A 26736-nucleotide genomic window follows, 5' to 3' on the forward strand; every position below is an offset into this window, starting at 1 on the left:
CAACTAAAAATATATATACAAAAAATTAGCCGGGCATGGTGGCGCATGCCTGTAGTCCCAGCTACTTGGGAGGCTGAGGCAGGAGGATCGCTTGAGCCCAGGAGTTTGAGGTTGCTGTGAGCTAGGCTGACGCCACGGCACTCACTCTAGCCTGGGCAACAAAAGTGAGACTCTGTCTCAAAAAAAAAAAAAAAAAAAAAAAGTGAAAGGGAACACTACAGCCACAGAGACAGTATGGGAAACATACTGTCATGTGGGGTTGGGGGAACACAGGGAAAGGTTCGGTTTACCAGACTGGGAAGCTTGGAAAAGAGGCTGTACAGAGCTGGGACTCATATCTTGTGGGGGCGTTGGCTAGGCAGTGTTGCCTGCCTGCTGCTAGTACCTATGAGGGAGGGCCAATGAGGCTGGTTCTGGAAGATGCAGTATCTACTTTGTCTACTGTGTTGTATTTGGCCCCAATATCTGGTATATTATAGGTAAGCAAATATTTCCTGAATAAATTAATGTATTCTCCAGTTCTTACGGGTCTACTCCAGATCATCTGGAATGGTTGACAGGCAAGGGTTAGGGATTGTAGTACGTGTGGTGTTTCTTTTTCTGCCCATCAGACTAGAGAATAATGTAGCTTGGAGGGTGAAGGCAACCTAAATGTGCAAAGAGTACAACAGTTCCATCTCAATTTCCCTGATCACAGTAGGCCCAGGAATGGGAGGAGCCTACTAATAAGGCATCATAAACTATCTCCACTTCCTTATCTCTTCTAATTACTTTCACTGGCTCTCCTCATTTATCTAACTAACTTCTCTGAGCTGATACCCAAAGCCCTTCAGTAACTGATCCACTCCTGGGCTGTCTCCTTCTTTCCCACACGAATCACCAATAAAGTCATGCTGTCCCTAACAGGTCTCATTCCAGCTGATCTCTTTGCCTTTGCCCAGGCCCTTCCAAGATGGCTTTTTCTGTGTTGAGCAGGGGCTATTAACTTTATGACTCTAGGAACTGCCCTGCATAGCTTCCCCTTAGGGCCATGTTGAAGGACAGTGGCAGGGAAACATAGTGGCCCAGGCCAGGCTCAACCTGAGGAAACACTTAAGTATATTGTTCTACCTTTGCTTCTCTTTATCCTTCAATTTTAATTTTTTCTGGCTTTGAGGTAGAATGTACATTCTCCTTTGCTCATGTTTAATTCTTCAAAAAGGGTCAAGCAGAGCCATGATGCTTGCTTACCACCATAGCTTAGGCAAGGTCCTATAACTTTGCATATACAAGCCAACAACTGTAGACAATGTACCCACCTTTCACCACTTTTAATCTATGGCAATTTCATAAAAGCTTAAATATCTGTGACTTGTTCTGGATCATTAAGTTTTAGGTTTGGTTCTTAGTGTTCCTCACACCCATCCATCCTGTAACCTACTATTGTCTTTGCAGTCAGATCCTCCTATAGTACCTGTTTTTTCCTTATTCCTATGATATTCCTTCTCATAATGGCTCAAACCCTTCCCAACTTAATTCTTTTCCTCCTCTCCCCATTTCCTGCCCCTTATTCTGTCTCTGCATGTCCTACTGCCCTGAAACACTCTACACTTAGATCATCTTGAGGACCCTGCAGGCTTCTACATAAGTATAAAGCAGGAGTCCTCAAACTACGGACCGCCGAGGACATTTATCCGGCCTGCCGGGTGTTTTTGCCGCCGCTGCCTGTCCTGCTTAGCAGCCCACTCATCCCGGGCCCACAGTGCGCATATGTGGAATGTGTACCGCACTCTCCAATGGCCCTCCAACAGTCCGAGGGAGAGTGAGCTGGCCCCTTGTTTAAAAAGTTTGAGGACCCCTAGATAAAGTTTCTACTGAGCCGTGTGCAGTGCTTCACACCTGTAATCCTAGCACCTCGGGAGGGTGAGGTAGGAGCATCACTTGAGCTCAGGAGTTCGAGACCAACCTGAGCAAGAGCAAGACCAAGACCCTGTCTCTACTAAAAATAGAAAAATAAGACAGGTATTGTGGCACACACCTGTAGTACCAGCTACTCAGGAGGCTAAGACAGGAGGATCACTTGAGCCCAGGAGTTTGCAGTGAGCTATGATGATGCCACTATACTCTACCCAGGGCAACAGAGGAAGACTCCATCTCAAAAAAAAAAAAAAAGTAAAGTTTCTATTCAAGAAAATTATAACCAAAGGCCAAGGAAGTGGAGGTAGAAACACCTTTATTTTTATCAGAAATAGTAATGTGTAGAAACCATTTACTGTAAGAGACAATCAGGAACTAAGGTATGGGTGACAGTAAAGTGACATCTTACAAAGATTAACCTAGATGTTATGCTTGCTGTAAACAATGTTTGGAACAGGGAGACCTTGGTTTTGTTGGCAGAATTTATGGATTCTACAGCTTTCTCCCCATCAGAGCAAACTTTAAGTCACAGTAAGACAGGACTCTGAAAGTCACAGACAGAGCCAGAAGAAGTCAGCATCCTTATGCCAATTCCTGTTCCTGGACATGGTTCTTAAGATCCAGTTGTCAGTAAGTTTACTTACTAAGCCAGAGATGGGCCAGATCTCTCCACAAGCAGAAGGAAGTTCTAAGGAATACACACTGACCTAAGGAGTTGATTTCTCAGGTTTTCTACCTACTTATAACACACCTCTCCCTTCCTATAATGAGAGTTATCTTTTATGTGTACTGCCTGATGGCGGGTGAGGGCAGAGTTCTTAATAAAGCTTTTCTCACACCGAGAACACTTATAAGGCTTTTCCCTAGTGTGGGTTTTCTGGTGGGCACTGAAGTGGGAGCTGTTGTTGAAGCTTTTCCCACACTCTGCACACCTGTAGGGGCTCTCCCCGGTGTGGATGCGCCGGTGGGTGCTGAATTGGGAACTGTTGTTGAATCTCTTTCCACAAACAATGCACTGATAAGGCTTCTCCCCTGTGTGGGTCCTCTGGTGCACAATGAGGCTGGAGCTCTGGTTGAAGCTTTTCCCACACTGTCCACACTGGTAGGGCCTCTCCCCTGTGTGAGTTCGTAGGTGGGCAGTGAGGTTGGAACGCTCACTAAAGCCTTTCCCGCATTCACTGCACTTGTGCGGCTTCTCGCCTGTGTGGATTCTCTGATGCCGAACCAGATAAGAACCTCGGCTAAAGGTTTTTCCGCATTCAGAACACTGAGAAGTTTTTTCCGATTCAGGGGCTGGCTTGTGGGGAAATAGCACACTCTGAGAGCAGTTTTTCCCACAGAGGAAATGTGTACAGGATTTGTCTCCAGTATAAAGTCTCTGGTGACTCGTTTTGTCCTGGGATGGGGATTTTTCCTCACTCTCCACTGGAGAATTTCTATATTGCCTTCCTGACACTGGCTTACTCTTCCAGCCTTTTTTTAGCTCAGAGTGCCAAAAATCTTCTCCACTAGACTTTATGTGTAAAGCCTTGTTCATTTCTACTTCTTCTGAAGTAGAAATCCATTTCAGATTTTCTTTTTTAATCCCATTCCTGCTCTCAAAACCTGAAGAAAAAAAAAAGAAAAAAGAAATAAAATGGACTATAGAGAAGGCAAACAATGGAATGCAAAAAGAGTTACAACTGTACTACAAAGAAGAAATACACAATTGGAATTCTTCTTGGGATTAAGTCTCCTGCTAATTAAAAGCCTAAGTTTTATTTTCCAATTGTAATATTTTTGAGCTCCAAATTCTGTGGTCACAGGCAAATCACACCCTAAATAAACTGCACCGACTTTTCTCCTATGTCTTTTTTTTTTTTTTTTTTTTGAGACAGAGTCTCACTCTGTTGTCAGGGCTAGAGTGCTGTGGCATCAGCCTAGCTCACAGCAGCCTCAAACTCCTGGGCTCAAGTGATCCTCCTGCCTCAGCCTCCTGAATAGCTGGGACTACAGGCATGCGCCACCATGCTCGGTTAATTTTTTCTTTATATTTTTAGTTGGCCAATTAATTTCTTCCTATTTTTAGTAGAAACGGGGTCTCATTCTTGCTTAGGCTGGTTTCAAACTCCTGACCTTGAGCGATCCGCCAGCCTCAGCCTCCCAGAGTGCTAGGATTACAGGCGTGAGCCACCACGCCCTGCCTCTCCTATGTCTTTATGGATGTTCCGACACAATGACAAACTGAGGCAAAGGGTCAAACTCTGTGTCATCTACCAATCTATTCATAGGTGTACTCTCCATTCTTGAATGGCCTAACTTCTGGCAGCAAAACAAGAAAAGGCCACCGTGGGTTGGCCAGCTTAAATAGGAGGAAAGCAAGGTGCTAAGGACCTGGCCAGGATAGGTTCAGATTATTAAAGGAGCCGGCATACTAGAGAAGGATCAAGGAGGAGGAACCTAGTCTGGAGACCTAACTAGCAATCTAAGGAAGTAAAGTATTGGAACTCCATGGTAAAAGATGACAAAGAGGTTGGCAAATACAAAATCAAGGCTCTAAAATCCAAGGGGAATAATCCTTAAGCACCCTGAAAACCAAGACTCCTGGCCTGTATAAGGTCACACATGATGACAAAGCCAGCGGTGATGACAGTTCTCTCTTGACTGCTAGGCTAATGGCCTCTAGGTGGACTTTCCCATCCTTTGACCGTCAGAGCCAACAGAGTCTTACCAAGTCTGTCAGGGAACAGGGCTGGCAGGTCAAGTTTTCTGACTTCCTGGCCAGGGTTCCTGAAGTCTTTGTCATCCCTGTCTGTACCATCCACAGTGCCGTCTTTGACAACCTCTGCAGACTCCCTGTTCTGCCGATGCAGCTCTCCAGCCTCGATGACACTTCCCTCTAGGCCAGGAACAGCATCACTTGCCAAAGGAGGTGCAGAGGCCCAGGAGCTTGAAAAAGCATCCACTTCCTCATAAAAGATACAAGGCTTAGGCGCGCAGCCTTGCCTCAGTTTTCGGTAACTCAACTATAGGCTTCTGAACTTGCTGCGACACTGCTCTGGGGTCCAAAGGAAGCCCTGCTCCCAGAGTCTTTCCACCATGGCCCTGTAGATCTGGCTGTTCCACTGATGGGTCTGGAGTTTTCCGTAAAATTGAGAACTAAGAATGGACAGGAGTGTACTGGTCTCTTCATAGCCCCAGTGCACACCTGCTTGCCAGGGGACAGAGAACAGATCAATGAGATCTGACAATCAGATCAGGGAGGACTATATGCATTGCAGTGCAGGGTTTTAGCAGCCTAGGAAGTTACATCCTAGTTTGCTTTTTGGGTTTTTTTTTGAGACAGGGTCTCACTTTGTTGTCCAGGCTAGAGTGAGTGCCGTGGTGTCAGCCTAGCTCACAGCAACCTCAAACTCCTGGGCTCAAGCAATCCTACTGCCTCAGCTTCCCGAGTAGCTGGGACTACAGGCATGTGCCACCATGCCCAGCTAATTTTTTCTATATATATTAGTTGGCCAATTAATTTCTTTCTATTTATAGTAGAGACGGGGTCTCGCTCTTGCTCAGGCTGGTTTTGAACTCCTGATCTCGAGCAATCTGCCCGCCTCGGCCTCCCAGAGTGCTAGGATTACAGGCGTGAGCCACCGCGCTTAGCCAACATCCTAGTTTCTTAAACTCTGCCACAACTGGCTACTGCTGTTCCTGGGAAGAAATCTCACTATGGCCTTTTTCCCTAACACATAAAAACTTGCTTGGGAAAGCAGGTGTGAGTCTGTGCCCATCTGACAGACCTAGCTGAGCTCCTAGCTGGTGGCCACCATCACGTGCCAGCCAGGTGATGAGGCCCTTCTGGATCTTCCAACTTCAACATCAAGAAGTAGAACCACCCGGTCAACCCACAGAATGAGGAGAAATAGTTTTCTTAAACCACCAAGTTTTGGAGTGGTTTGTTTTGCAGCAATAAGCAACTGAAACATGGTTATGATGCTGGTTACTGATGGCAGTAACTTGTGTATGTTCTGAGGAATATACTCACCCTGGACACAGATCAATTTGCAGCTCTAGTGGAACCTGATTCCTAATGATAAGCTTTTGAAATTACACAGGTACCTGTCCGTGGCATCACTCACCTTCCATAGAGAATACAACATTCATTCCTAGGCTAACATTATCATCATTCTTTTTTTTTTTTGAGACAGAGTCTCGCTGTGTTGCCCAGGCTAGAGTGAGTGCCGTGGTGTCAGCCTAGCTCACAGCAACCTCAAACTCCTAGGCTCAAGTGATCCTTCTGCCTCAGCCTCCCGAGTAGCTGGGACTATAGGCATGCACCACTATGCCCGGCTAATTTTTTCTATATATTTTTAGTTGGCCAATTAATTTCTTTCTATTTTTAGTAGAGATGGGGTCTCGCTCTTGCTCAGGCTGGTTTTGAACTCCTGACCTGGAGCGATCCGCCCGCCTCGGCCTCCCAGAGTGCTAGGATTACAGGCGTGAGCCACCTCGCCCGGCCTCATCATTCTTTTATGTTAACAAAATCTGGATATAGCACCTCCTCAGACAATTTGCTACTTTGGTGACAGAAACATACCTGGCTTTCAAATTTCATACTGAAAAGAATATTAGGTTGACCCAGACAACCTAAAAATGTAGGTACTACTTTTCCTTGTATGTAACCTACATGGCAAAATGAACAGCTTTTATCCCAACGATAGCCCCCACCGTAAGGGACAGGAACCCCCAGGAACAGGAACCAGCACCAGTTTTATAGCTGGAAGAAAGCTCTGTGGGGGCGTGGTTCAGAAACAAGCAATCAGCACAAGGACACAGATGCAGAGAGGTCCTCACCCAAGTGGCTCTGGAGTAGGCTGTAGCTGTGGGGGCTCCCAGTTGCCTGGACTGGCTGCTTGCAGTTGGTTTTGCAGCTGTTTGAGTCCTCTACTGTGTCCCCATCCTCCACCTCTTTCTGAGCCTGTGGGCCCTGGCCTGGCCCTTTGGCCTCAACAGCCCTGTCTGCCAAGCTCCTGGGAGAACTGGTGGGCCCCTGTGAGGCCAGCAGAGCTTCTATCTCCTCTTGGAAGGCACAGGGCTCTGGGCTGCAGCCTTGCCTCCCTGGGTGGTAACTGGCCTGGAGGCTTCTGAACTTGGTTTGACACTGCTCCAGAGTCCGGTGGAAACCTTGTTCACACAAGAGCTCAGCAACTTTGCCATACAGCTGGCCGCAGTGTTGGTGCATCTGGAGTTTTTCATAAAACTGAGACTCACTGAGAATAGAAAGGAAAGTCCTAGTTTCTTCAGAAGCCCAGTGTACACCTGTCACTTTCTCATTTGCTGAGTCCAGCTGTTTTGCATCACCCCTGATTTCTTCTTCCCCCTTTGCTGATTTCTCTTGGGCTTCCACTCCAGTCTCACTTGTGGAACTCTCAGACCTTTTCCTCGCCCTGCAGCCATGAAAATCTGTTGTCCCTGCATGTTCTCTTTGATCCAGCCCAGAGCCAACATTCGGACTATGAATGGGAAACCCTGCATGTGGAGAAGCAGAGAGGAGACATCAAGGCCCAGCAAGCTGCAGAGCACCTGTCTCTGATCTGGGTGGCTGCTCTGAGGACACGGCATTTGGCCTATATGGGGCAGAATGATCTGAGAAAGGCAAGAGAGCAGATAGACCTTCCCCAAGTGTCCTCAGACTCTAGGAAAGGGCTTGGTTCCCCTAGAATGGCCTGGGCATAGAAGTAGACCATAGCAGCCAGGGTGTTTTGTTTTTAATCTCCTCTGCCACTGCAGAAACTCGGGAGCTACTGCAGCTACCTGTGTGTGTGAGCAAACCCTCACCATTCCTCTCCCCATCTGGCCACTGCCTGTCTGGCTCCTGCTTGTCTCTGTCTTGCCCTCGTACTTGCTTTTCCCCCCTCTCTTATCCTTCATGTCCTCACACTCTGTCCCGCTGCTTTTGGTCTCACACTCTTTCCCTTGCTCTTGCTCGCCTTGTCACACACGCTGCCGTCCCTGTCACAAGGCCTGACTCCCATGCTGCCTCTTTGTTTCAGTCTCTGCCTCTGTCTATCTTGCCTGCTCTGGCTTCCATTTATTTTCTCCTTTCCTTCTACCTAAGAGTCTCCCCACTCCCTCTGTCTCCCTCTCTCCTGGATTCTTTCAGTATCTCTGAACAACTGAACACATCCATCTGGACCTAGAGGGAAGGTGGATCCTTACCCAGCGACACACGTCTGTCGTCCTGTGCAGCACCCCTGTGGAGCACCCTCTGTGCAGGGCCAACGCACACCCAGTCTTGCTGACAGGGAGATATGGCTCTGTCCTTACACGTGGCCAGTCCCTGTAACAAGACCAGGGCTGCTGCTACAGCTAAAATGGCACCGCTCTAGCCTGGGGTAGGGGCAGAGACAGGACCACAGTCATCAGATCAGGGGCAAAGCAAAGGCAGGGGGAGATCAGCCCTCCGTGGGAAGGATCAGGATGGGTAAAGAGCCATGTGATAATGTCAGAGTGGCCAGAATACCCGAGAAGCTCAATGGACTACATAAAATCTTTATGTCTTTGGAAAAGAAGGGGTTTTAGTGTGAGAGTGAGTGCTAAGGTGAAGTGGGAACTTCAAAAGAAACAGAAGGCATCAACCACAGCTCACCTGGGACCCAGCTATCCAGACCATGGTACCTGTCTCCTGGGCTTGGAGACCCATCTTTTGGGGCAGATTCCTAGGAACTTGAGGAGCGAGCCAAGCTGGGGAAGAAAATAGCCACTGTTAGAGGGAAACTTCCACATAACAGCCACAGAAAAGAGGTTCTCAAAGTGGGCTCCCTGGGCCAGCTACATCAGCAGCACCTGGGAACCTGTCAGAAATGCAAATTCTGGGGCCTCACCTCAGATCCTCTGAATCAGCAGCTCTACAGGTAGGGCCTGGGAAGCTGTGCTTTAACATGCCCTCTAGATGAATCCAAGGCACACTCAAGTTTGAGAACCACTGCCATATCCAACGGCCTCTACGTGTTGAGAAGTTCCTTTCACTAGATTCCTCTTGGCATAACAGCTTTGAAATTTTTTTTCATTTTAGAGAAATATGTACATGTTAGAGGCAAAACAATTAAATACAATAATAGAGGGGAGAAAAATCTCTCCATAGCCCCACCACCCAGAGATAAGCATAGTACTCTTAAAAATACCATAGTAACTGAAAACTTTTATATTTTTCAGACCAAGATAATATATTCTTTCCCAACCCCCCACTTTTAATGATACATTTTTATGCCTTATTAATTGAACTTCAGCATAAACTCAGAAGTCTGTGGCTCCTGGGGAGGTTATAACACTCCAGACCCGTGAGCGGCCTGTGGGTGTGGGAAGCAAAGCACGCACGGCGAGGCCTGCTTCCCTTCACCCACAGAGCCCACTAGCCCCGAGCCTCAGAAATCACACGCCAGAGAGCACAGGGGTTCCTGATGATTAAAAGGAAATAAACATTAAATGGCAAAGTTTAGAAAAATATTGATAAGAGTATTTATTTTGCTTAAAGAATACTAACACAAATAAACCTCTCAGACAATTTTCCATATTATAAACACAAGTTTGTCAACTTAACATCAAGGCAATGTTTTCCTCTAGGATTAGAATTACATAAAGGTGAGCTGGGTTTAAAAATTACCTTGCAACCTGTAATGGCACCTTTCCATTAAGCAGAAAAGGTAGCAATGGGCCTGTCTAGACAGCAAGGCTGTCTAGACTATATCTAGCCAAATTGCTTCACGGAAAAAGACTTGGAAAAATATAGAGCCTGGGCCAGGCGTAGTGGCTGACGCCTATAATCCTAGCACTTTGGGAAGCCAAGGCAGGAGGATTGCTTGAGGCTGGGGGTTCAAGACCAGTCTGAGCAATATAGCAAGACCTCATCTCTACAAAAAAAAAAAAAAAAAAAAAGGCTTAGCCCAGTGGCTCACACCTGTAATCCTAGCACTCTGGGAGGCTGAGGTGAGAAGATTGCTCAAGGTCAGGAGTTCGAAACCAGCCTGAGCAAGAGCAAGACCCTATCTCTACTAAAAATAGAAAAAAATTAATTGGCCAACTAAAAATATATAGAAAAAATTAGCCGGGCATGGTGGTACATGCCTGTAGTCCCAGCTACTCGGGAGGCTGAGGCAGAAGGATTGCTTGAACCCAGGAGTTTGAGGTTGCTGTGAGCTAGGCTGAACCACAGCACTATAGCCCAGGCAACAAGAGTGAGACTCTGTCTCAAAAAAAAAAAAAATTAACCAGGCATGGTTATGAGCACCTGTAGTCCCAGCTACTTGGGAGGCTGAGGGAGAGAATCACTTGAACCCAGGAATTTGAGGTTGCAGCGAGCTACGATGACGCCACTGCACTCTAACCCAGGCAATAGAACAAAACCCTGTCTATAAATAAATAAATAAAGACTTGGTGTATCCACACAGTGGAATATTACTCAGCCACAAAAAGGAAGTACTGATAAATGCTTGAAAGAAGTGAAAGAAGCCAGACACAAAAGGTCATATAATGTGCATAATTCCATTGATATGAAGTGTCCAGAACAGGTAGATGTTTAGAGACAAAATGGGAGCAACTGCATAACAGAGACAGTGTTTCACTTTGTGATGATGAAAATGTTTGGAACTAGATAGAGGTAGTTATTGCACAACATTGTGAATGTACCAAATGCCACCTAATTGTTCACTTTAAAATGGTTAATTTTATGTTTTTTGAATTTCACCTCAATTACTGTTTTTATTTTTAAAAGTTTTCTAAAAAAATTAAGACAAGTAAAACAAAAAATAGAGCTTTGGAAGAAAGGTGAAAATGATAGGAGAAATGTATTCTGGAAAAGATTAAGCTGGATGGGGAAGGCAGTTTTATGTCTTCAAGTATAGGAAGAACTGCTATGTAGAAGGTGAGGGTAACATGGTCATTTTTAATAACATCTGGTTCCGAACTAATAGAATGAAATTGTAAGGAAAGAGAATTAGGCTAACACATAAAGAATCCTCATCCCTATTTTAAGTGATATTACCTTCAACTGAAATTTGAAATCTTGCTGTTTGGACATATTTCAAAGGCATTTAATTTGGAACCCTTGAGTGGACTCAAGTTCAGACCTTTGTTTCCAGGTGAGGACAGAGGCTTCTGCTCACCTTCAGACTGTTCCCCTGGACTTTGGTGTGAGCTCTGTAATTCCTTCAGAGTCCGCTCCTCTGGCTGAACCGCCTGTTTCCCTGGGGATCTCAGTGATTCTCTGGCTGCTCCCCAAGGGGCCACCTCCTCCATGAGCACTTTCAAGTCCTTCCCAGAACCTGAGACCTGAGAACAGACCCCATGATCCATCACTACAAATTCCTGCCAAAGCTGGGCTTTACAACTCCTACAATGGGATTTAAAAATTATGCGAAACATAAGGAAGCAGAAAAGAGTATCTAGGAGTCACTATGTTGCTGTTGTAATAAAATAAAAATTAATAGAATTAGGTCTTTGAAGTGGACAAGAACATTTATATGAAATCACCTAGCATGTAGAACCTGACACATCAGAACTGCTAAAACTGGGGTACATTTGTTAGAAGTGAGAACATCAGGCCGGGCGCGGTGGCTCACGCCTGTAATCCTAGCTCTCTGGGAGGCCGAGGCGGGCAGATTGCTAGAGGTCAGGAGTTCAAAACCAGCCTGAGCAAGAGCGAGACCCCCATCTCTACTATAAATAGAAAGAAATTAATTGGCCAACTAATATATCTAGAAAAAAATTAGCCGGACATGGTGGTACATGCCTGTAGTCCCATGGCACTCACTCTAGCCTGGGCAACAAAGTCAGACTCTGTCTCAAAAAAAAAAAAAAAAAACAGAAGTGAGAACATCATCTTTTACTTTAGAAAGCCCGTGACCTCAACACAAAGCTATTTCCTCTCCCCACAAACCCAATGTCAGTTCTACCTTCAAAAAGATACTGTGGGCCGGGCGCAGTGGCTCACACCTGTAATCCTAGCACTCTGGGAGGCCGAGGCGGGCGGATTGCTCGAGGTCAGGAGTTCAAAACCAGCCTGAGCAAGAGTGAGACCCCGTCTCTACTATAAATAGAAAGAAATTAATTGGCCAACTAATATATAGAAAAAATTAGCCGGGCATGGTGGCACATGCCTGTAGTCCCAGCTACTCAGGAGGCTGAGGCAGAAGGATTGCTTGAGCCCAGGAGTTTGAGGTTGCTGTGAGCTAGGCTGCCGCCACGGCACTCACTCTAGCCTGGGCAACAAAGCGAGACTCTGTCTCAAAAAAAAAAAAAAGATACTGTGCATTTGTCTTCTCTCTTTACTTCCACAGCCTCCAGCCGGGTCCAAGACACTGTCAGCTGCCTGGACTGCTGTCACAGCCTCCTAACCGGCTGCTCTGCATCCTCTCTGCTACGGGGCCTTCCACTCCATTCCCTCTGCATGGAATCCAGTGTGATGTTTTTAAAATCTCAGATCACATCCCTTCCTGGTAACACTCTTCAGTGGCTTCCCACTGCACACAGAATAAAATCCAAACTCTTGTTCACAGCCTAAAAGGCCATATGACTTGGCGCCCGCCTTCCTCTCTCACGTTCTTATACCACTCTTCCCCGGATCCCTGAGCGCCAGCCACTGGCCTCCCTTCTCCATGCCAAGTCCTCTTCCACCTTAGGCTCTTGGCACATACTGTGCCCTCTACCTGGAGTACTATTCTCCCAGCTCGTGGTACAACTGGTCCCTTTTCCTCCTTCAGTGTCACCTCAAAGAGGCCTTGCCTCACAACCTGTCACCCCCCCATGACAGCTACCAGCTAACCTTGCTCATTTCCTTCTCAGCACTTATCTGAAACTGTCTTTCATTTGGTATTGTCTGTCTGTTCCCCCATGGAATATAGGCTGCAGCAGGCCAGGGGCCATGCCTGGCACGTTCACTATAAAATCCTTGACATCTGGCACATCATGGTCACTTAAAATCAACTTTTGTCTTTCACAGCCATCTTCATTCTTTAAGTCCCATGCTTAGAACTTATCCATAAAGTGAATGAAGAGAGGTACTAAAAGGCAAGTGGGGTCCTGAGAAATTACATCTACTTCCATTATTACTCCCCACCCCCACTTCTTACTCTCCCTTTCATTGTCATGATCGGTTTCAAATGGGTGTTTAACCTTTATACTCCTGCACTGTTTTCATTTATATTAAGAGTTTGGCTCTGAAATGGTGAGGGATAAGAAGGGCAGAGAGCATCCATACAGAGGAACTGGGGCCAGGATGACTATTAGCATATTGGATTCCCACTCTATTTAGTTCACCTCTCCAAGCTCTACCTTCATATGCGTGCTACTGCGCCTCTCCACTCAATCCCACAGATTTCCAACTAACTTCCTCAACTTTTCCCTAATGCATCACCACCAAGCTGCTCTTCCCCTCTCTAAAGTCAGTCAGAAGTACGCGATCCTCAATCCTACCAAATTTCATCTACATCCCTCTCCACTTCTCCTCCTCACTGGGCAACAAAAGCACCTCCCCTTCCTGGGTCCTTCCCACTCCAGCCATGCAGACTCAGGACACCTTCCCGCTCTGACTGCAGACCCACTCAGACTGACGAGCGTTCCTCTGACACACACCCTCCATTACTTAGGTCTCCCCAGACTTCCTGGATTTCAGTTGACTTCCTCCCACAGCCAAAGACCAATTTACTTTTCCTTTTCCTATGGCTGTCACATCTCCCTTCTCCCAGAAGATATAAGCTAGTTACACTGATCAGATCTCAGACTTAATCCCAACTACAAGAGGATATTTTGGGAGCTCCCCCCCCCACTACTGTCTCAAACTGACCTCTTAATCCAGGTGGCAAAAACCATGGTAAGGCCCAGCTCTAAGACAACTTTGTTTATTGTACAATACATAGCACTCTGCCCTCAAAGAACCTTCTAGCAAGAGATTAGATTTTTATTCACCAAAATCTCTAGCTTTCTTGACCCCCTGAGTGAAGGATAGTTGTCCTTTCCCTGGCCTTGTTTTGGAGAATTTTTCTGAGTGTTTTTGCCATTTTTCTGAGTGTTTTAATTGGGGACTCCAGACATTAACTAAATATATGAATATCTAACAGTTATATCCACAGATGAGAAATTCTTCCCATATAATTAAGGGCATAGAGGCCAGGCGCAGTGGCTTGCGCTTGTAATCCTAGCACTCTGGGAGGCCAAGGCAGGTGGATTGCTCAAGGTCAGGAGTTCGAAACCAGCCTGAGCAAGAGCGAGATCCTGTCTCTACTACAAATAGAAAGAAATTAATTGGCCAACTAATTATATAGAAAAAATTAGCCAGGCATGGTGGTGCATGCCTGTAGTCCCAGCTACTCGGGAGGCTGAGGCAGTAGAATTGCTTGAGCTCAGGAGTTTGAGGTTGCTGTGAGCTAGGCTGATGCCATGGCACTCACTCTAGCCTGGGCAACAAAGCAAGACTCTGTCTCAAAAAAAAAAGGGCATAGAAACAACCCAAGAACGCCAAGCCCTTCTGTGGGCAGCAGAGGGCTACTGTGCGTTTCTCAACCAGGCGTCTCTCCAGTAATTGCATTCCTGTGTTCCTCATCCAACGTCTTCATAACCTAAACTACAAGGTTTCAACTTCCCTTTCTCACCTGTTCAGGAGCTCTTTGTACATCCTCAACCAGAGCCACAGCTTCCTCACCGTTTTCTGGACACTGCTCCCTCACCCAGGTCTGGATCTCCTCTGGCAAGATAGTCAGAAATTGTTCCAAAACCAGCAGCTCCAGGATTTGCTCTTTCGAGCGTGTCTTAGGCCTCAGCCACTGACAACAGAGTTCCCAGAGTCTGCTAAAAGCTTCATGGGGGCCAGCTACCTCCTGGTAGCAGAATTGCCTGAAGCGCTGGCGGGAGGCCTCAGAGTCAGGGCTGTTGCCCTGAAGGGCTGATTTCTGGCCCTGTGTGGAGTCCTTGTTTGAGGATGAGTGTGCCTGGGGACTCCTTTCTGCAGCCATCATTTGCTTCAACGAACTGGCTCACTCTGGTTGCCACTTCTACCCTGGGAACCAGATTCCCTTTCCTCCTGTATCACCGGGATATCATGTTCTCTTGCAAGGAGTGTCTTTCTGGAATCAGAGGGACATGAGAGTGTCACAGATGTGCAGAGACTCACAGTTGAAAGAAAAGACTCAACTTTGAAGGGAGGCTGATGAGGATGGATAAAGACAGCATAAACCCATCCCATATTCCCTCACTCTGCTCCTTGCGATTGACTTTATCCCTTTGACTCCTCCACAAATCCACACCAAGGATCCAAAACACTAGAAATATCAAAAAACATAGTTTTCTCCCCAACAAAGTTTCTAAGTCTAACAAATTACCCAAACTATTCCTCACAATGTAGTCCACCTGTTCCTTCCCTTCTTCCCTCACCTTTTTCCTGTCCTGCCCTACCCTCAAGAAGCCTAGAGTCACCTTCCCAATTGCTACCTTCTCTTAAGGAGAGAACTAGTGAGTGTGTGCTTCTTAATTAATCTCTTCACTACTATTACACCACACTCCCCACCACCACCATCAACCCCTGCCCCCCCCCCCAACACACACAGAATGTGGATAAGTCACTGTTCTGGTTTGCATGGGTTTATTTTCCAGCATCCCTTCCTCCCTTGTGATAGCAGGATATTCTTTGTGAAAGAGTCCCTCTCTAATTCATTGATTCTAGCGGGGCTGTTATTTACAATATCCTTCCCCCACTCCAAGAGTGTGTATATAACATATCTGGGCCTATCCAAATTCACATATAGGAGTGGGAAAAGCTCTGGATTTCCTGGGAAATGCTACATCGGTAGATGTAAGACTGGAGCTCTCTGCAACTATGTCCCACTCTCTATTCCACTCTTCCAGCACAGGGGAGAGCCTGTTTATAGGAGAAGACCAATACACCAGAGTCTTGACAACATATTTGGATCCCCAAGGCCAGTTTGGGTAAGGCACTATTTTTTAATTAGTTTGAGTTGGGTTTTAATTACTTAAAACACAGATTAAAACAGATACAATCATAAAGGACAATTTAAAATTTTATATAGGAGCTGATATACTCCCACCAGGCAGTATTAAAGTGGATTCAGGTTGCACAACAACATGAACAGACTCAACACTACTGAGCTATAGACTTAAAAATGGCTAAGATGGTAAATTTCATGTTTTTTACAATTAAAAATTGTAATTATATTTTTTAAAAATGGATTTGGGTTGCCTTTTCTCCAAGAACTTGAACTGCCATCACTTAGATTCTCTTTATGTTTCAGTGCGGCAGAAGGGGCTAGAGACAGAGAAGTCAAGGGCATTACTGTTAGCACTCCTTAGTAGCCAAAGAGGAGAAACGGAGAGCGATTAAGTATCTTGCCTAGCATCACACAGCACAGCTCCAAGGCAGCAAGGCCGTAGCAGCAAGGCCAGGACTAAAACCTGTACCCCCTGCCGTGCACATGTTCTTACGCCCTATACCTTACCTGGTTGGAGGATAATTTAATAAGTGCTCTCCTGGTTTCATGCAGAAGGTGGATCCTGCACTTCTCTTGACCCCTTGCATCCCATTCATCATTCAATATTAAAATGCTGGTCTCTCCAAATTTTCTTTCACTCTAGAGATGGCTCAAACACTCCAAGAAATGCGGGATGAGCACGGGGAGGCCGGCTGATTTCACTTTTCACTCGGCAAGTATTCACTGAGTAATTATGCCTTCAGTGCTAGGTTAGGCACTGTGGACAAGGAGCGAGGAGTAGGGAGTGGGCAGGTCGGGGCTAGATGGGCAGGGTCCAGGAGCGCCCATCAGGGTGAGTGTCTGGGGCGCTCAGGCTCAGGGGGCGGGACCCGCCCTGGGCCCGCTCGGTAGGGGCGGGGGACGGCGACCGCGGAGCGTCCGGGGCGCCAGGCCTGAGGGAGGCCTCCTGTCCAGCGAGACGTCCACCTGGGCCTGACCCAAGCGCCTCAGATAAGACTCCCAGTGGCAAGGGGCTCCTTGGCCGACGAGGGGGCCAACGCGAGGAAGCGGAGCACTCACCGGACAAGAGCGCCCGCAACTCCGAAAACTGTCACCAACCGGGCCGGAAGTCAACGGCGCCTGCCCTTCTGCTAGGCCGCTCACTGCGCACGCTCGCTGGTCGAGCCACCGGACTACAGCTCCCGAGGTGCACTGCGACACTATTGAGAGACCCATCAGCCAATGGGCGGTGGAGGACGCCCTCCAGGAGCCAATCCTTTGGGGACGAGGCGGGCCCTCCCGTGGCAATTCCACGGCAGCCAGTGGGCGTCCCCGCGACTCGCGGCTTCGGCCCCGCCCCCAGCCCGTGCTCCAGGGTGCCTGGTCCTGGGTTCCCAGAGAGGTGAGTCTGCGGTAGGTGAGTGCGAAGCGCTGGCCTGCTCAGCATAGTGGTATCGCAGTCGCCAGCCCGAGCTCGCACCCGCTGTGTAGTTGAGCTGTGCGCCGGACCTCCGCCGCTTCGCCAGGCCCAAGGCCAGCTGGGCCGCGTAGCCAGAGCCGGGCCGCTGGGAGGCCGGAGCCGCTGGGCCTGCGGCGCCTGCATCAACCTCGCTCGAGGGCAGAAGACTCACCGCTAAATCACATTCCCCGGCTTGTGCGGTGGCCTTCCTTGGCTCTGTCCTCTAGCTCTCATCGATGTGCTCGAGGTGCGGGAGAGTTAGTGCGAGCTACCTGTAAGACAGCTTGAAAGACAGCTTGAACTTTTCCTAGGGATTCTCTCTGCCCGCCCGTTAGATTGAACTGCCCATTTCGTCTGAGACTTTGTGTGCTTATTACCGAAACCAAAGAAGTATTTTCCCCGGTGTCCTTTTAGGACGTTATAACTTTTGTCCTTTGCAAGATAGTTCAAAAAATTCGTCGAGGGAAAGACAAACTCTTCCCACGGCCAGGGACTGCTTTGTCTTCAGAGTTTGACGTAAAGGCTAGCAAATGACAAGGCCCTGTTTCTGCATCCTGGCCTCCCTAGCACCCTAGCATCCTCAGAGGAGCTTCGGTTTCCAGCATCTTTCTAGCATTCAGAGAGACTTCTTCAGAATCATGATCCCAAAGGCTTGACCCGTTTACTAGGAGAGAGAAGTTGTCTCCTGATCCCCAAAATGGCAGCTAAAATGGAGATAACTTTGAGTTCCCACACAGAAGCTTCCTCCAAGCAAGAGAGACACATAATAACAAAACTAGAGGAGAAACGGGGGGCTACTCTGCCAAAAAACTGCCCGGATCCTGAGCTCTCCCGCCAGAGCTTCAGACGGTTTTGTTACCAAGAGGTGTCTAGTCCCCAAGAGGCACTCTCCAGGCTCCAACAGCTCTGCCATCAGTGGCTGCAGCCTGAGCTACACACCAAGGAGCAGATTTTGGACCTTCTGGTGATGGAGCAGTTCCTGACCATCCTGCCCCCCGAGATCCAGGCTCGGGTCAGGCATCGATGTCCAGTGAGCAGCAAGGAGATTGTGTCCCTGGTGGAAGATTTTCACAGATCATCCAAGAAACCAAAGCAGTGGGTAAGGAGGGTCCTCTCTCGTGGTCCCCAGGGTTTCTGTTTCATCTGGGTGATATTTGGTCTCTGGATCCCTCCTTATTTAAAGAGTCCAGACATGGACTGGATGGCTTCAAAAGTTGCCTGTATCTAGAAACCTCCTGTCAATTGTAACAGGTTTTCAGAAAACCGAGCTACTGACATCCAGTGAGGAAGTAGAGGACCAATTACCATTCCTTTATGGGCCTCATGTCATCAGAGAAGTAGTTTTAAGGTTCTTGAATTTCTGCTGTCAGATCTTACCCCACCCATTCCTCTTAAATTTTTCCAATAATCAGAATTCTTAGTAGGCAAGGTCATCCTGTTGGGTATGAATTTGACTTTGGGGAATTTCATTGGACCTTGTTCCAGTGAAGTGTCTGGCATATATTGTCTTTGGATTAGGAAATTACGGTTTAATTTAGCCAGTGTTGCTATTCCTGCCCACCCTCATGCCCCAGGTCAGACCCCAGTCAGGGCCTAGGCAGGAAGCAAGCAGGAATGAAAATGGAACCTGTTAGGGAACAGGGGTGAGGCAGTCCTTTTAAACTCCTATCTCCTTACCAGAAGAGCCTTTGGCAGAACAATTTATTAGATAAGATGGTTTTTAATGGCTCCTTACCATACTGCTTCCCATTCCTACAGGGCCTGTCTCCAGCAGAAGTAGGGAAGGGGTGGTGCATAAGGTTGAAATCTCATGGGCCAATGTCATGACTGACCCTGATATCTGTGCCAGCTCTCCTCTGATGACTTTGGCACCAGGCCTTGAGAAAGGCCCAAGCTTTAGGGACAGCCACTCAAGTTTTCACCAATTCACAGCAGCATCATTCTTGTCACTCTGCGTGCCCATCCCTTTGCTTCCTGTGAGGGTTTCAACGGTGTCTATGAAAGCTGACCTCTAGACCATTATCAGGAATTGCCAAAGCAAAGGGTTCATTATAGAGCAGTGAAAAGAAAAGCTGCCCTTAGTCCTCCTGGATGGTGTTAATGGATCGGGCTTATTCCTAGGTGGCCGTTTGTATGCAGGGGCAGAAGGTGCTCTTGGAGAAAACTGGATCCCAGCTTGGAGAACAGGAAATGCCACACTTTCAACTGCAAACTCCTAGGAGAGATCTCAGGGAGAGTTCCATGGAGGAGCCTTCCCAGGCAGGATCTCATGACCAGCTGAGCCGCCATCATTGGGAGAAATCCCGGCTACTCCAGGAACCAAACCCCAAATTAGCTGGGACAGGTAAACACTCTGTGCCTCTTCTCTCCCTCTTATCAGCCCTTTATCTCCATCAAAGCATCTTATGGTTCTGCAAAGGCATAGACTACGTGTGTGTGTGTGTTTTTAAATGTTGTATGTAATAATTTTTAGTCACTAAAAAATTTCACGAATTAGAATGGTGGTGATATTATAAATAAGAAGAATGTTTTCATCATTTCTATTAATGGATATTTGACAATCCAGTACATGACAGAATTATTCTAGTACTTACTTTTCTGTCCCTTTCAGAGTTTCTTATAGTGAAGACAGATCCAAATGTGCCTACTAATGAACTTACATGCAAGCTGTGGCTGAGTTTCATTTCTTAAAATGGTGCCATGTTTATTAAAAGAAGGGTGCAAGTAGAGAAAAAGCCCCACTCCATATTATTTCTCTTCATCCTCTGTGACATTGTGCTTTAAACCCTTGGATCTATTTCCCTGTCTCTGGTACAATGCCAGTGTAATTACTGGTGCTGTTCTACACAGTACAGTGATTTCTGAAACTGAGTGACAGTGATGCCTTAGCTAGTCTTGATGATATGAATACAAAATATAGTCAGCAGGTTAGAAAGGAGAGTTACAAGAAGACTAGAGCCTTACTTCCTTGACATGGGTACATTCAATGACACTTTTGCATCTTAGTCTATTCAGACTACTATAACAAAATATAAGAGACTAACTTATAAACAACAGAAATGTATTTCTCAAAGTTCTAGAGGCTGAGAAGTCTAAGATCAAAGTGCCAGCATGGAGGGGTTCTGGTGAGGGCCCTTTTCTGGGTTGCAGGCTGCCAACCTTTCTCTGTCCTCACATGACAGAACAGGCACACAAGCCCCCTCTGGCCTCTTTCATGAGAACACTAATCCCATTCCCATGAAGGCATAGTCCTCATGACCTAATCACTTCCCAAAGCCCACCCCACCTTAATACCATCCCCTTGGGAGTTAGGATTTCAATATATGAATTTGGGGGAATATAAATCATTGCACTTTAGTTTCATGATTTTTGGAACTCAGAAAATGGAGAAGACCTGTGACATTCAGTAGAAAAGCTTATGACTCTGGTTGAGGTCCTGCCCCATAGCCTATGGCCTTCATGGTCCTGAAGAAAGTGGACCCCACACACCCCCTTGTGCCTCAGCAGAGACAGCTGGGTGTGTGTGTGCTGTCTCTGTCTCCTTTCATTTGATCCCCAAGGGGGCAGATTCCCACGCTCCTCATCCCTAAGATCCACCAGAACCTTCCTTCAGAGCTGCACTGTCCAATACAGTAGCCACTAGCCGTGTGTGGCTATTTAAATTTTACTTATTAATATGTAATTCACATATCATAAAGTTAAACCTTTTAAAGTATATAGTTCGGCCCAGGAACCATGGCTCACGCCTGTAATCCTGGCATTCTGGGAGGCCGAGGCACGTAGATCATTCAAGGTCAGGAGTTCAAAACCAGCCTGAGCAAGAGCAAGACCCCATCTCTACTAAAAATAGAAAGAAATTAATTGGCTAACTAAAAATATATAGAAAAAATTAGCTGGACATGGTGGCACATGCCTGTAGTCTGAGCTACTCAGGAGGCTGAGGCAGGAGGATCGCTTGAGCCCAGGAGTTTGAGGTTGCTGTGAGCTAGGCTGACACCATGGCACTCTAGTCCAGGCAACAAAGTGAAACTCTGACTCAAAAAAAAAAAGTATACAGTTCAGTGGTTTTAGAACATTCACAAAGTTGTGCAACCATCACCAGTATCTAATTCCCAAACACTTTCATCACCTCAAAAAGAAACCCCATAATTATTAGCAGTCATTTCCTATTTCTTCCCCCTCCCACCCACAGTCTTCTTTCTGTCTCTGCATTTTCCTATTCTGGACATTTCATATAGATGGAATAATACAATATGTGGTCTTTTGTTCGGCTTCTTTCACCAAGCATGTTTTTAAGCTTCATACATGTTATAGCATATATGAGTGCTTTATCCATTTTATGGCTTAATAATATGTATTATATGGATATACTACATGTTGTTTAGTTGGTAACTCTTATGTTTAACATTTATGAGGAATTACCAGACAGTTTTCCAAAGCAGCTGCACCATTTCACGTTCCCATCAATAGAGTATGAGGATTCCAGTTTCTCCACATGCTTGCCAGGACTTGTTATTGTCAGCATCTTTTGTTATCCCCATCCTATTAGATGTGAAGTGCCATCTTCTTGAGGTTTTGATTTGCATTTCCCTAATGACTGGTGATGTTGAGCATCTTTTCATGTGTTTATTGGCCAACTGTATATCTTGTTTGGAGAAATGTCTGTTGAGATCCTTTGCTCATTTTTAAATTGGGCTATTTGTCTTTTTACTGTAAGAGTTCTTTATGTATTTTGGATACTAGACCCTTGTATAAAGAGATTGGCCGGGCGCGGTGGCTCACACCTGTAATCCTAGCACCCTGGGAGGCCGAGGCGGGAGGATTGCTCAAGGTCAGGAGTTCGAAACCAGCCTGAGCAAGAGCAAGACCCCGTCTCTACTATAAATAGAAAGAAATTGATTGGCCAAATAATATATATAGAAAAAATTAGCCGGGCATGGTGGCGCATGCCTGTAGTCCCAGCTACTTGGGAGGCTGAGACAGGAGGATCACTTGAGCCCAGGAGTTTGAGGTTGCTGTGAGCTAGGCTGATGCCAAGGCACTCACTGTAGCCTGGGCAACAAAGTGAGACTCTGTCTCAAAAAAAAAAAAAGAGAGAGAGATAGGTTTAGCTCTTATATTTAGGTCTTTGGTCCATTTTAAGTTAAATTTTACATGTCGTGTGAGGTAGGGGTCTGTCTTAGTCTGTTAAGGCTGCTATAACAAAATATCTTAGACTGGATAATTTATATACAACAAGAATTTATTGATCACAATTCTGGAGGCTGGGAAGTTCAAGATCAAGGCACCAACAGATCTGGTGTCTGGTGAGGGCCCATTCCTCATAGATGGCACCTGCCATGTGTCCTCACACAGTAGAAGGGGCAAACAAGCTCCCTTAAGCCTCTTTTATAAGGGCACTAATCCCATTCATGAAATCTCCACCCTCATAACCTCATCACCTGCCAGATGCCTCACCTCCCAACACCACTGCACTAAAGACTAAGAGTCAATATATAAATCTGGGGAGGGGGGACATAAACATTCAGACCATAGCAGGGTCCAACTTCATTCTCTTGCATGTGGAAATCCAATTGTCCCTGCATGATTTGTTAAAAAGACTATTCTTTCCCCATGGAACTGTCTTCAGAACCTTGTGAAAAGGCAGTTGACCATAAATGTGTTGGTTATTTATTAAACTTTGAATTTAAATTAATTAAAATTAAATAAAATTTAAATTTCAGTTCCTCAGTCACACTAGCCACATTTTAAGTACTCAGTGGCCACAGAGTCACATGGGGCTAGTGGCTTCCGTATTGAATAATGCATGCATGCTCACGCACACACGCACACACACAGACTTTCCACATTATAGCAAGTCTTATCAGCTAGCAGTGCTCCATATCCTCCAACTTCCCACAGGCCTTTCCAGCTCATTTCCATCCTGATCGTCAAGGCTAGCAGTCAGAAGGTGGGGAGTTTCTATAATTAGGTTACATGTCTAGCCCATGTTCCAGTTTCTAAACACATATATACGTAATGAAAGAAGATACCACAGGCACTGGATTTACCATCCTTTGAAGAGAAGGTGGTTGTCAGTATTCATTAAGTGAAGGATATTTGTTGAAATAGCTCAGGCACCAGACTATAAAGTGGTTTTCACCGTTGAAATTTCAACTCTCTAACTTCTTTCATTAGTTGACATTCAGTTCTGATGGTTTTGCTTTTCCTTGTTCCTCATTTCTTAAACCTTTACCTAAAGGTAGGAAGGAGGGAGGGGGTTGAAGAATTTGGTTCCTAACTTTAATATAGATCAGAATCACTCCAGGAGCCTGTTAACTGAGCAGATTTGCAGGTCCAACCCCAGAGATCTGACTCAGCCCCTTTGGGAGAGGAGCAAAGAATCTGCTTGTTTAATAAATGTCCCAGATGAGTCTCATGGAAGTTGCCAGTAGAGGGCCACCCTGTGAGAAACTCTGTGCAGAGTATTTCATAAGTCTTTTGCTGAAGTGCTTTCTTCCAAGACCAGAAAATGAAGCATATTCTTTCTAATTATAGAGGCCCCCAGAATGAAAAGTGACAACAAGGAAAATCCACAAAAGGAAGGGGCCAAAGGAGCAAAGCCATGTTCTGTGTCAGCTGGCAGATCCAAAGGGAATGGTCTGCAGAGTCCTGAACAGAGAGGGGCAAATATGAGTGAAACTCGGTTGTCACGGAGGCAGGTCAGCCCCCCAAATGCTCAAAAGCCATTTGCTCACTACCAGAGACATTGCAGGGAATTAGAATACACCAGCAGCCCCCTGAAAAGCCACCCACTGAGAGAGTTGAAGAAAAGCAAAGGAAGTAAAAGAAGCCTGAGCAATCGTTTGCAACGGGTTGGTCACCAGCCGACACGCTCAGCGAAGAAACCCTACAAGTGCGATGACTGTGGGAAAAGCTTCACGTGGAATTCAGAGCTGAAAAGACACAAGAGAGTCCACACAGGAGAGAGACCCTACACATGCGGAGAGTGCGGAAACTGCTTTGGGCGGCAGTCAACCCTGAAGCTGCACCAGAGGATCCACACTGGAGAGAAGCCATACCAGTGTGGCCAGTGTGGGAAAAGCTTTCGCCAGAGCTCAAATCTTCACCAGCATCACAGGCTCCACCACGGGGACTGAAAGGAGTGCTCCATGCTTTAGATTCACCAGGAAGGTATTTATGTTTCTCCTTCCCCTTAGTTGCATGTAAATCACAAAGACTGTCTGTGTGAGACTTACAAGGAAAGCAAGAGGCCCTTGAGGAACAAAGGTGCACATTCAGCTGGTAAGGAGCCCCGGAAGGGCTGGCCAGGGCCTGACCATGCACAGCGACAAGTGAAGAGGTGGCAGGTCTGAGCATTGGGTCAGAGAGAACTGCAGTCTCTGCAGAGAGTGGGGAGACCACCGAGGGAGAATTGGGATGATCCTGCAGGTGGCCGCTTATTGTTAAATCGTCCCGTGGTTGTTTTATTTATCCTCTAAAATATGCTAAAGGGTAAATTATATATATATATATATATAGTTATGCATTTGCTGTCATACCAGACAATTTTTATTGTGCGCACACTTCTTTAATAAAGATGAGTGACCACCAGAATTTCAAGGCAAAGTTCATTGGAAAATAGATCCTCCATTGTCTTTTCTGTAACTCCTGGTTGTTCGTAACAAAGGATGAATTAAGTGAGCGTATGTACATGTTTGTGTGAGGGGAGGGTTTCAAAGTAATTACATGGTACTTTTTACAAGAAAAGAAAAATGCATTTGAGGGAGCACTTTGTATCAAAGCACCTTTGATTTAGAAAAAGGAAATCCACACAGTTGCTGCAATCCCAACCCAAGAGAAAGGGAAAAGCCACAGTGAGAAGCACGCAGTGGACAAAGGCTGCTGAGGAAATGTCAGAGGGAATTCTTCCCTCCCTTCTCACTTCTCACTGAGGCCATTAGCTTTAAGAGTTACAAAATGGGGTGATGAAAATGTTCTAAAACTGGATTATGGTGATTGTCACACAACTTGATAAATTAACTGAAAATCACTGAAATGGGTTAACTTTATGACATGTAAATTTTACCTCAATAGCATTTTTTTTTTCTCAATAGCATTTTTTTTTTTTTTTGAGACAGAGTCTCACTTTGTTGCCTAGGCTAGAGTGAGTGCCATGGCATCAGCATAGCTCACAGCAACCTCAAACTCCTGGGCTCAAGTGATCCTCCTTCCTGCCTCAGCCTCCCGAGTAGCTGGGACTACAGGCATGCGCCACCATGCCCGGCTAATTTTTTCTATGTATATTAGTTGGCCAATTAATTTCTTTTTTATTTATAGTAGAGACAAGGTCTCGCTCTTGCTCAGGCTGGTTTCGAACTCCTGACCTCGAGCAATCCGCCCGCCTCGGCCTCCCAGAGTGCTAGGATTACAGGCGTGAGCCACCGCGCCCGGCCCCTCAATAGCATTTTTTAAATGACAAAATATATTTATATTAATATAAAATATTAGACTCCTGGAACAAGGCCAAGAAGATCATCTAATTCCATCCCCTCTTATTTTGTCAAAGTGGAAATTAAAACTCAATCAGTATCCAAGTCTCAGTCACCCTGGGCAAGCCAGCTCATTTCTCGGTTTAGAGAAAACTTGGGGCAGATGAGTGCACCACTTCATGCAGAAAATAAGGGCTGGCCAGCGCGGTGGCTCACGCCTGTAATCCTAGCACCCTGGGAGGCCGAGGCGGGCGGATTGCTCAAGGTCAGGAGTTCGAAACCAGCCTGAGCAAGAGCGAGACCCCGTCTCTACTATAAATAAAAAGAAATTAATTGGCCAACTAAAATATATAGAAAAAATTAGCTGGGCATGGTGGCGCATGCCTGTAGTCCCAGCTACTCGGGAGGCTGAGGCAGAAGGATCACTGGAGCCCAGGAGTTTGAGGTTGCTGTGAGCTAGGCTGACGCCACAGCACTCACTGTAGCTTGGGCAACAAAGTGAGACTCTGTCTCAAAAAAAAAAAAAGAAAAGAAAAGAAAATAGGGCCAGGTGGGCTTCTTCGTAAAACACCAGTATCAAGTCACTGCCAGTCACCTTGGGGCTGCGACCTGTGTTCTACCTCCAAGAATCTCGGGACAAGTGAACACCCATGAGTCTTCCCTTGGGGACCATGCACACACTGTTCCCTTTGCCTTTAGTTCCTGCCGTGCCCCCCTCCCCACTTCCTTCCACCTCCTCCATCTCTCAGGCTGCCTGCTCTGCAAGGCCTTCCCCGACGTTGTAATCATGAGTCTGCCTGCCTGCTAGACTCCATACACCCGGTGCTCAACCTGGGACCCCCCCATCCCCTGGGGATGTTTGGCAATGTCTGAAGATTTTTTTAGTTATGATTTGGGGAGGAGAGGGTTGCCCCTGGCCTCTGATGGGTCCTGCTGACTGTCCTGCAGGCACAGGACAGCCCCCACA

The 26736-nt window shown here is 46.5% G+C and overlaps 3 protein-coding genes across 6 annotated transcripts in view; 2 read left to right on the forward strand and 1 right to left on the reverse strand.

Annotated features, from left to right (window-relative positions):
• The window catches only part of ZNF75A (zinc finger protein 75A), a 60834-nt gene extending 48408 nt beyond the window's left edge, over window positions 1–12426 (forward strand). Inside the window, exons 11-12 of the mRNA XM_075995017.1 lie at window positions 4703–4892; window positions 12201–12426. The gene's annotated coding sequence lies outside the window, so the exon portion shown is untranslated. The remainder of the gene's footprint in view (window positions 1–4702; window positions 4893–12200) is intronic.
• ZSCAN32 (zinc finger and SCAN domain containing 32) lies at window positions 80–17032 on the reverse strand. Of its 3 annotated transcripts, none has more exons than XM_012743704.2 (7): window positions 16920–17009; window positions 14511–14981; window positions 11028–11193; window positions 8516–8610; window positions 8086–8206; window positions 6721–7395; window positions 80–3501 (listed from the first exon to the last, which is right to left on the reverse strand). In XM_012743704.2, the coding sequence occupies exons 2-7, from the start codon at window positions 14871–14873 to the stop codon at window positions 2633–2635; spliced, it is 2289 nt and encodes a 762-aa protein (XP_012599158.1). In that variant the 5' UTR covers window positions 14874–14981; window positions 16920–17009; the 3' UTR covers window positions 80–2632. The 3 variants fall into 3 exon arrangements, with proteins under 3 accessions (XP_012599158.1, XP_075851129.1, XP_012599160.2); XM_075995014.1 differs by lacking the exon at window positions 16920–17009 and adding an exon at window positions 16368–16560; XM_012743706.2 differs by lacking the exon at window positions 14511–14981 and having other exon boundaries at window positions 81–3501; window positions 16920–17032.
• Window positions 17033–17146: 114 nt separating this feature from the next.
• Window positions 17147–24894, forward strand: ZNF174 (zinc finger protein 174). 2 transcript variants are annotated; one of them, XM_012743720.2, is made up of 3 exons: window positions 17147–18397; window positions 19420–19642; window positions 19910–21007. In XM_012743720.2, the coding sequence occupies exons 1-3, from the start codon at window positions 17996–17998 to the stop codon at window positions 19987–19989; spliced, it is 705 nt and encodes a 234-aa protein (XP_012599174.1). In that variant the 5' UTR covers window positions 17147–17995; the 3' UTR covers window positions 19990–21007. The 2 variants fall into 2 exon arrangements, with proteins under 2 accessions (XP_012599174.1, XP_012599173.1); XM_012743719.3 differs by lacking the exon at window positions 19910–21007 and adding an exon at window positions 23836–24894 and having other exon boundaries at window positions 17149–18397.
• The last annotated feature ends 1842 nt before the right edge of the window (window positions 24895–26736 follow it).

The sequence above is a fragment of the Microcebus murinus genome, chromosome 19 (assembly GCF_040939455.1).
Source record: "Microcebus murinus isolate Inina chromosome 19, M.murinus_Inina_mat1.0, whole genome shotgun sequence".
In the NCBI taxonomy this organism is placed as follows: domain Eukaryota; kingdom Metazoa; phylum Chordata; class Mammalia; order Primates; family Cheirogaleidae; genus Microcebus; species Microcebus murinus.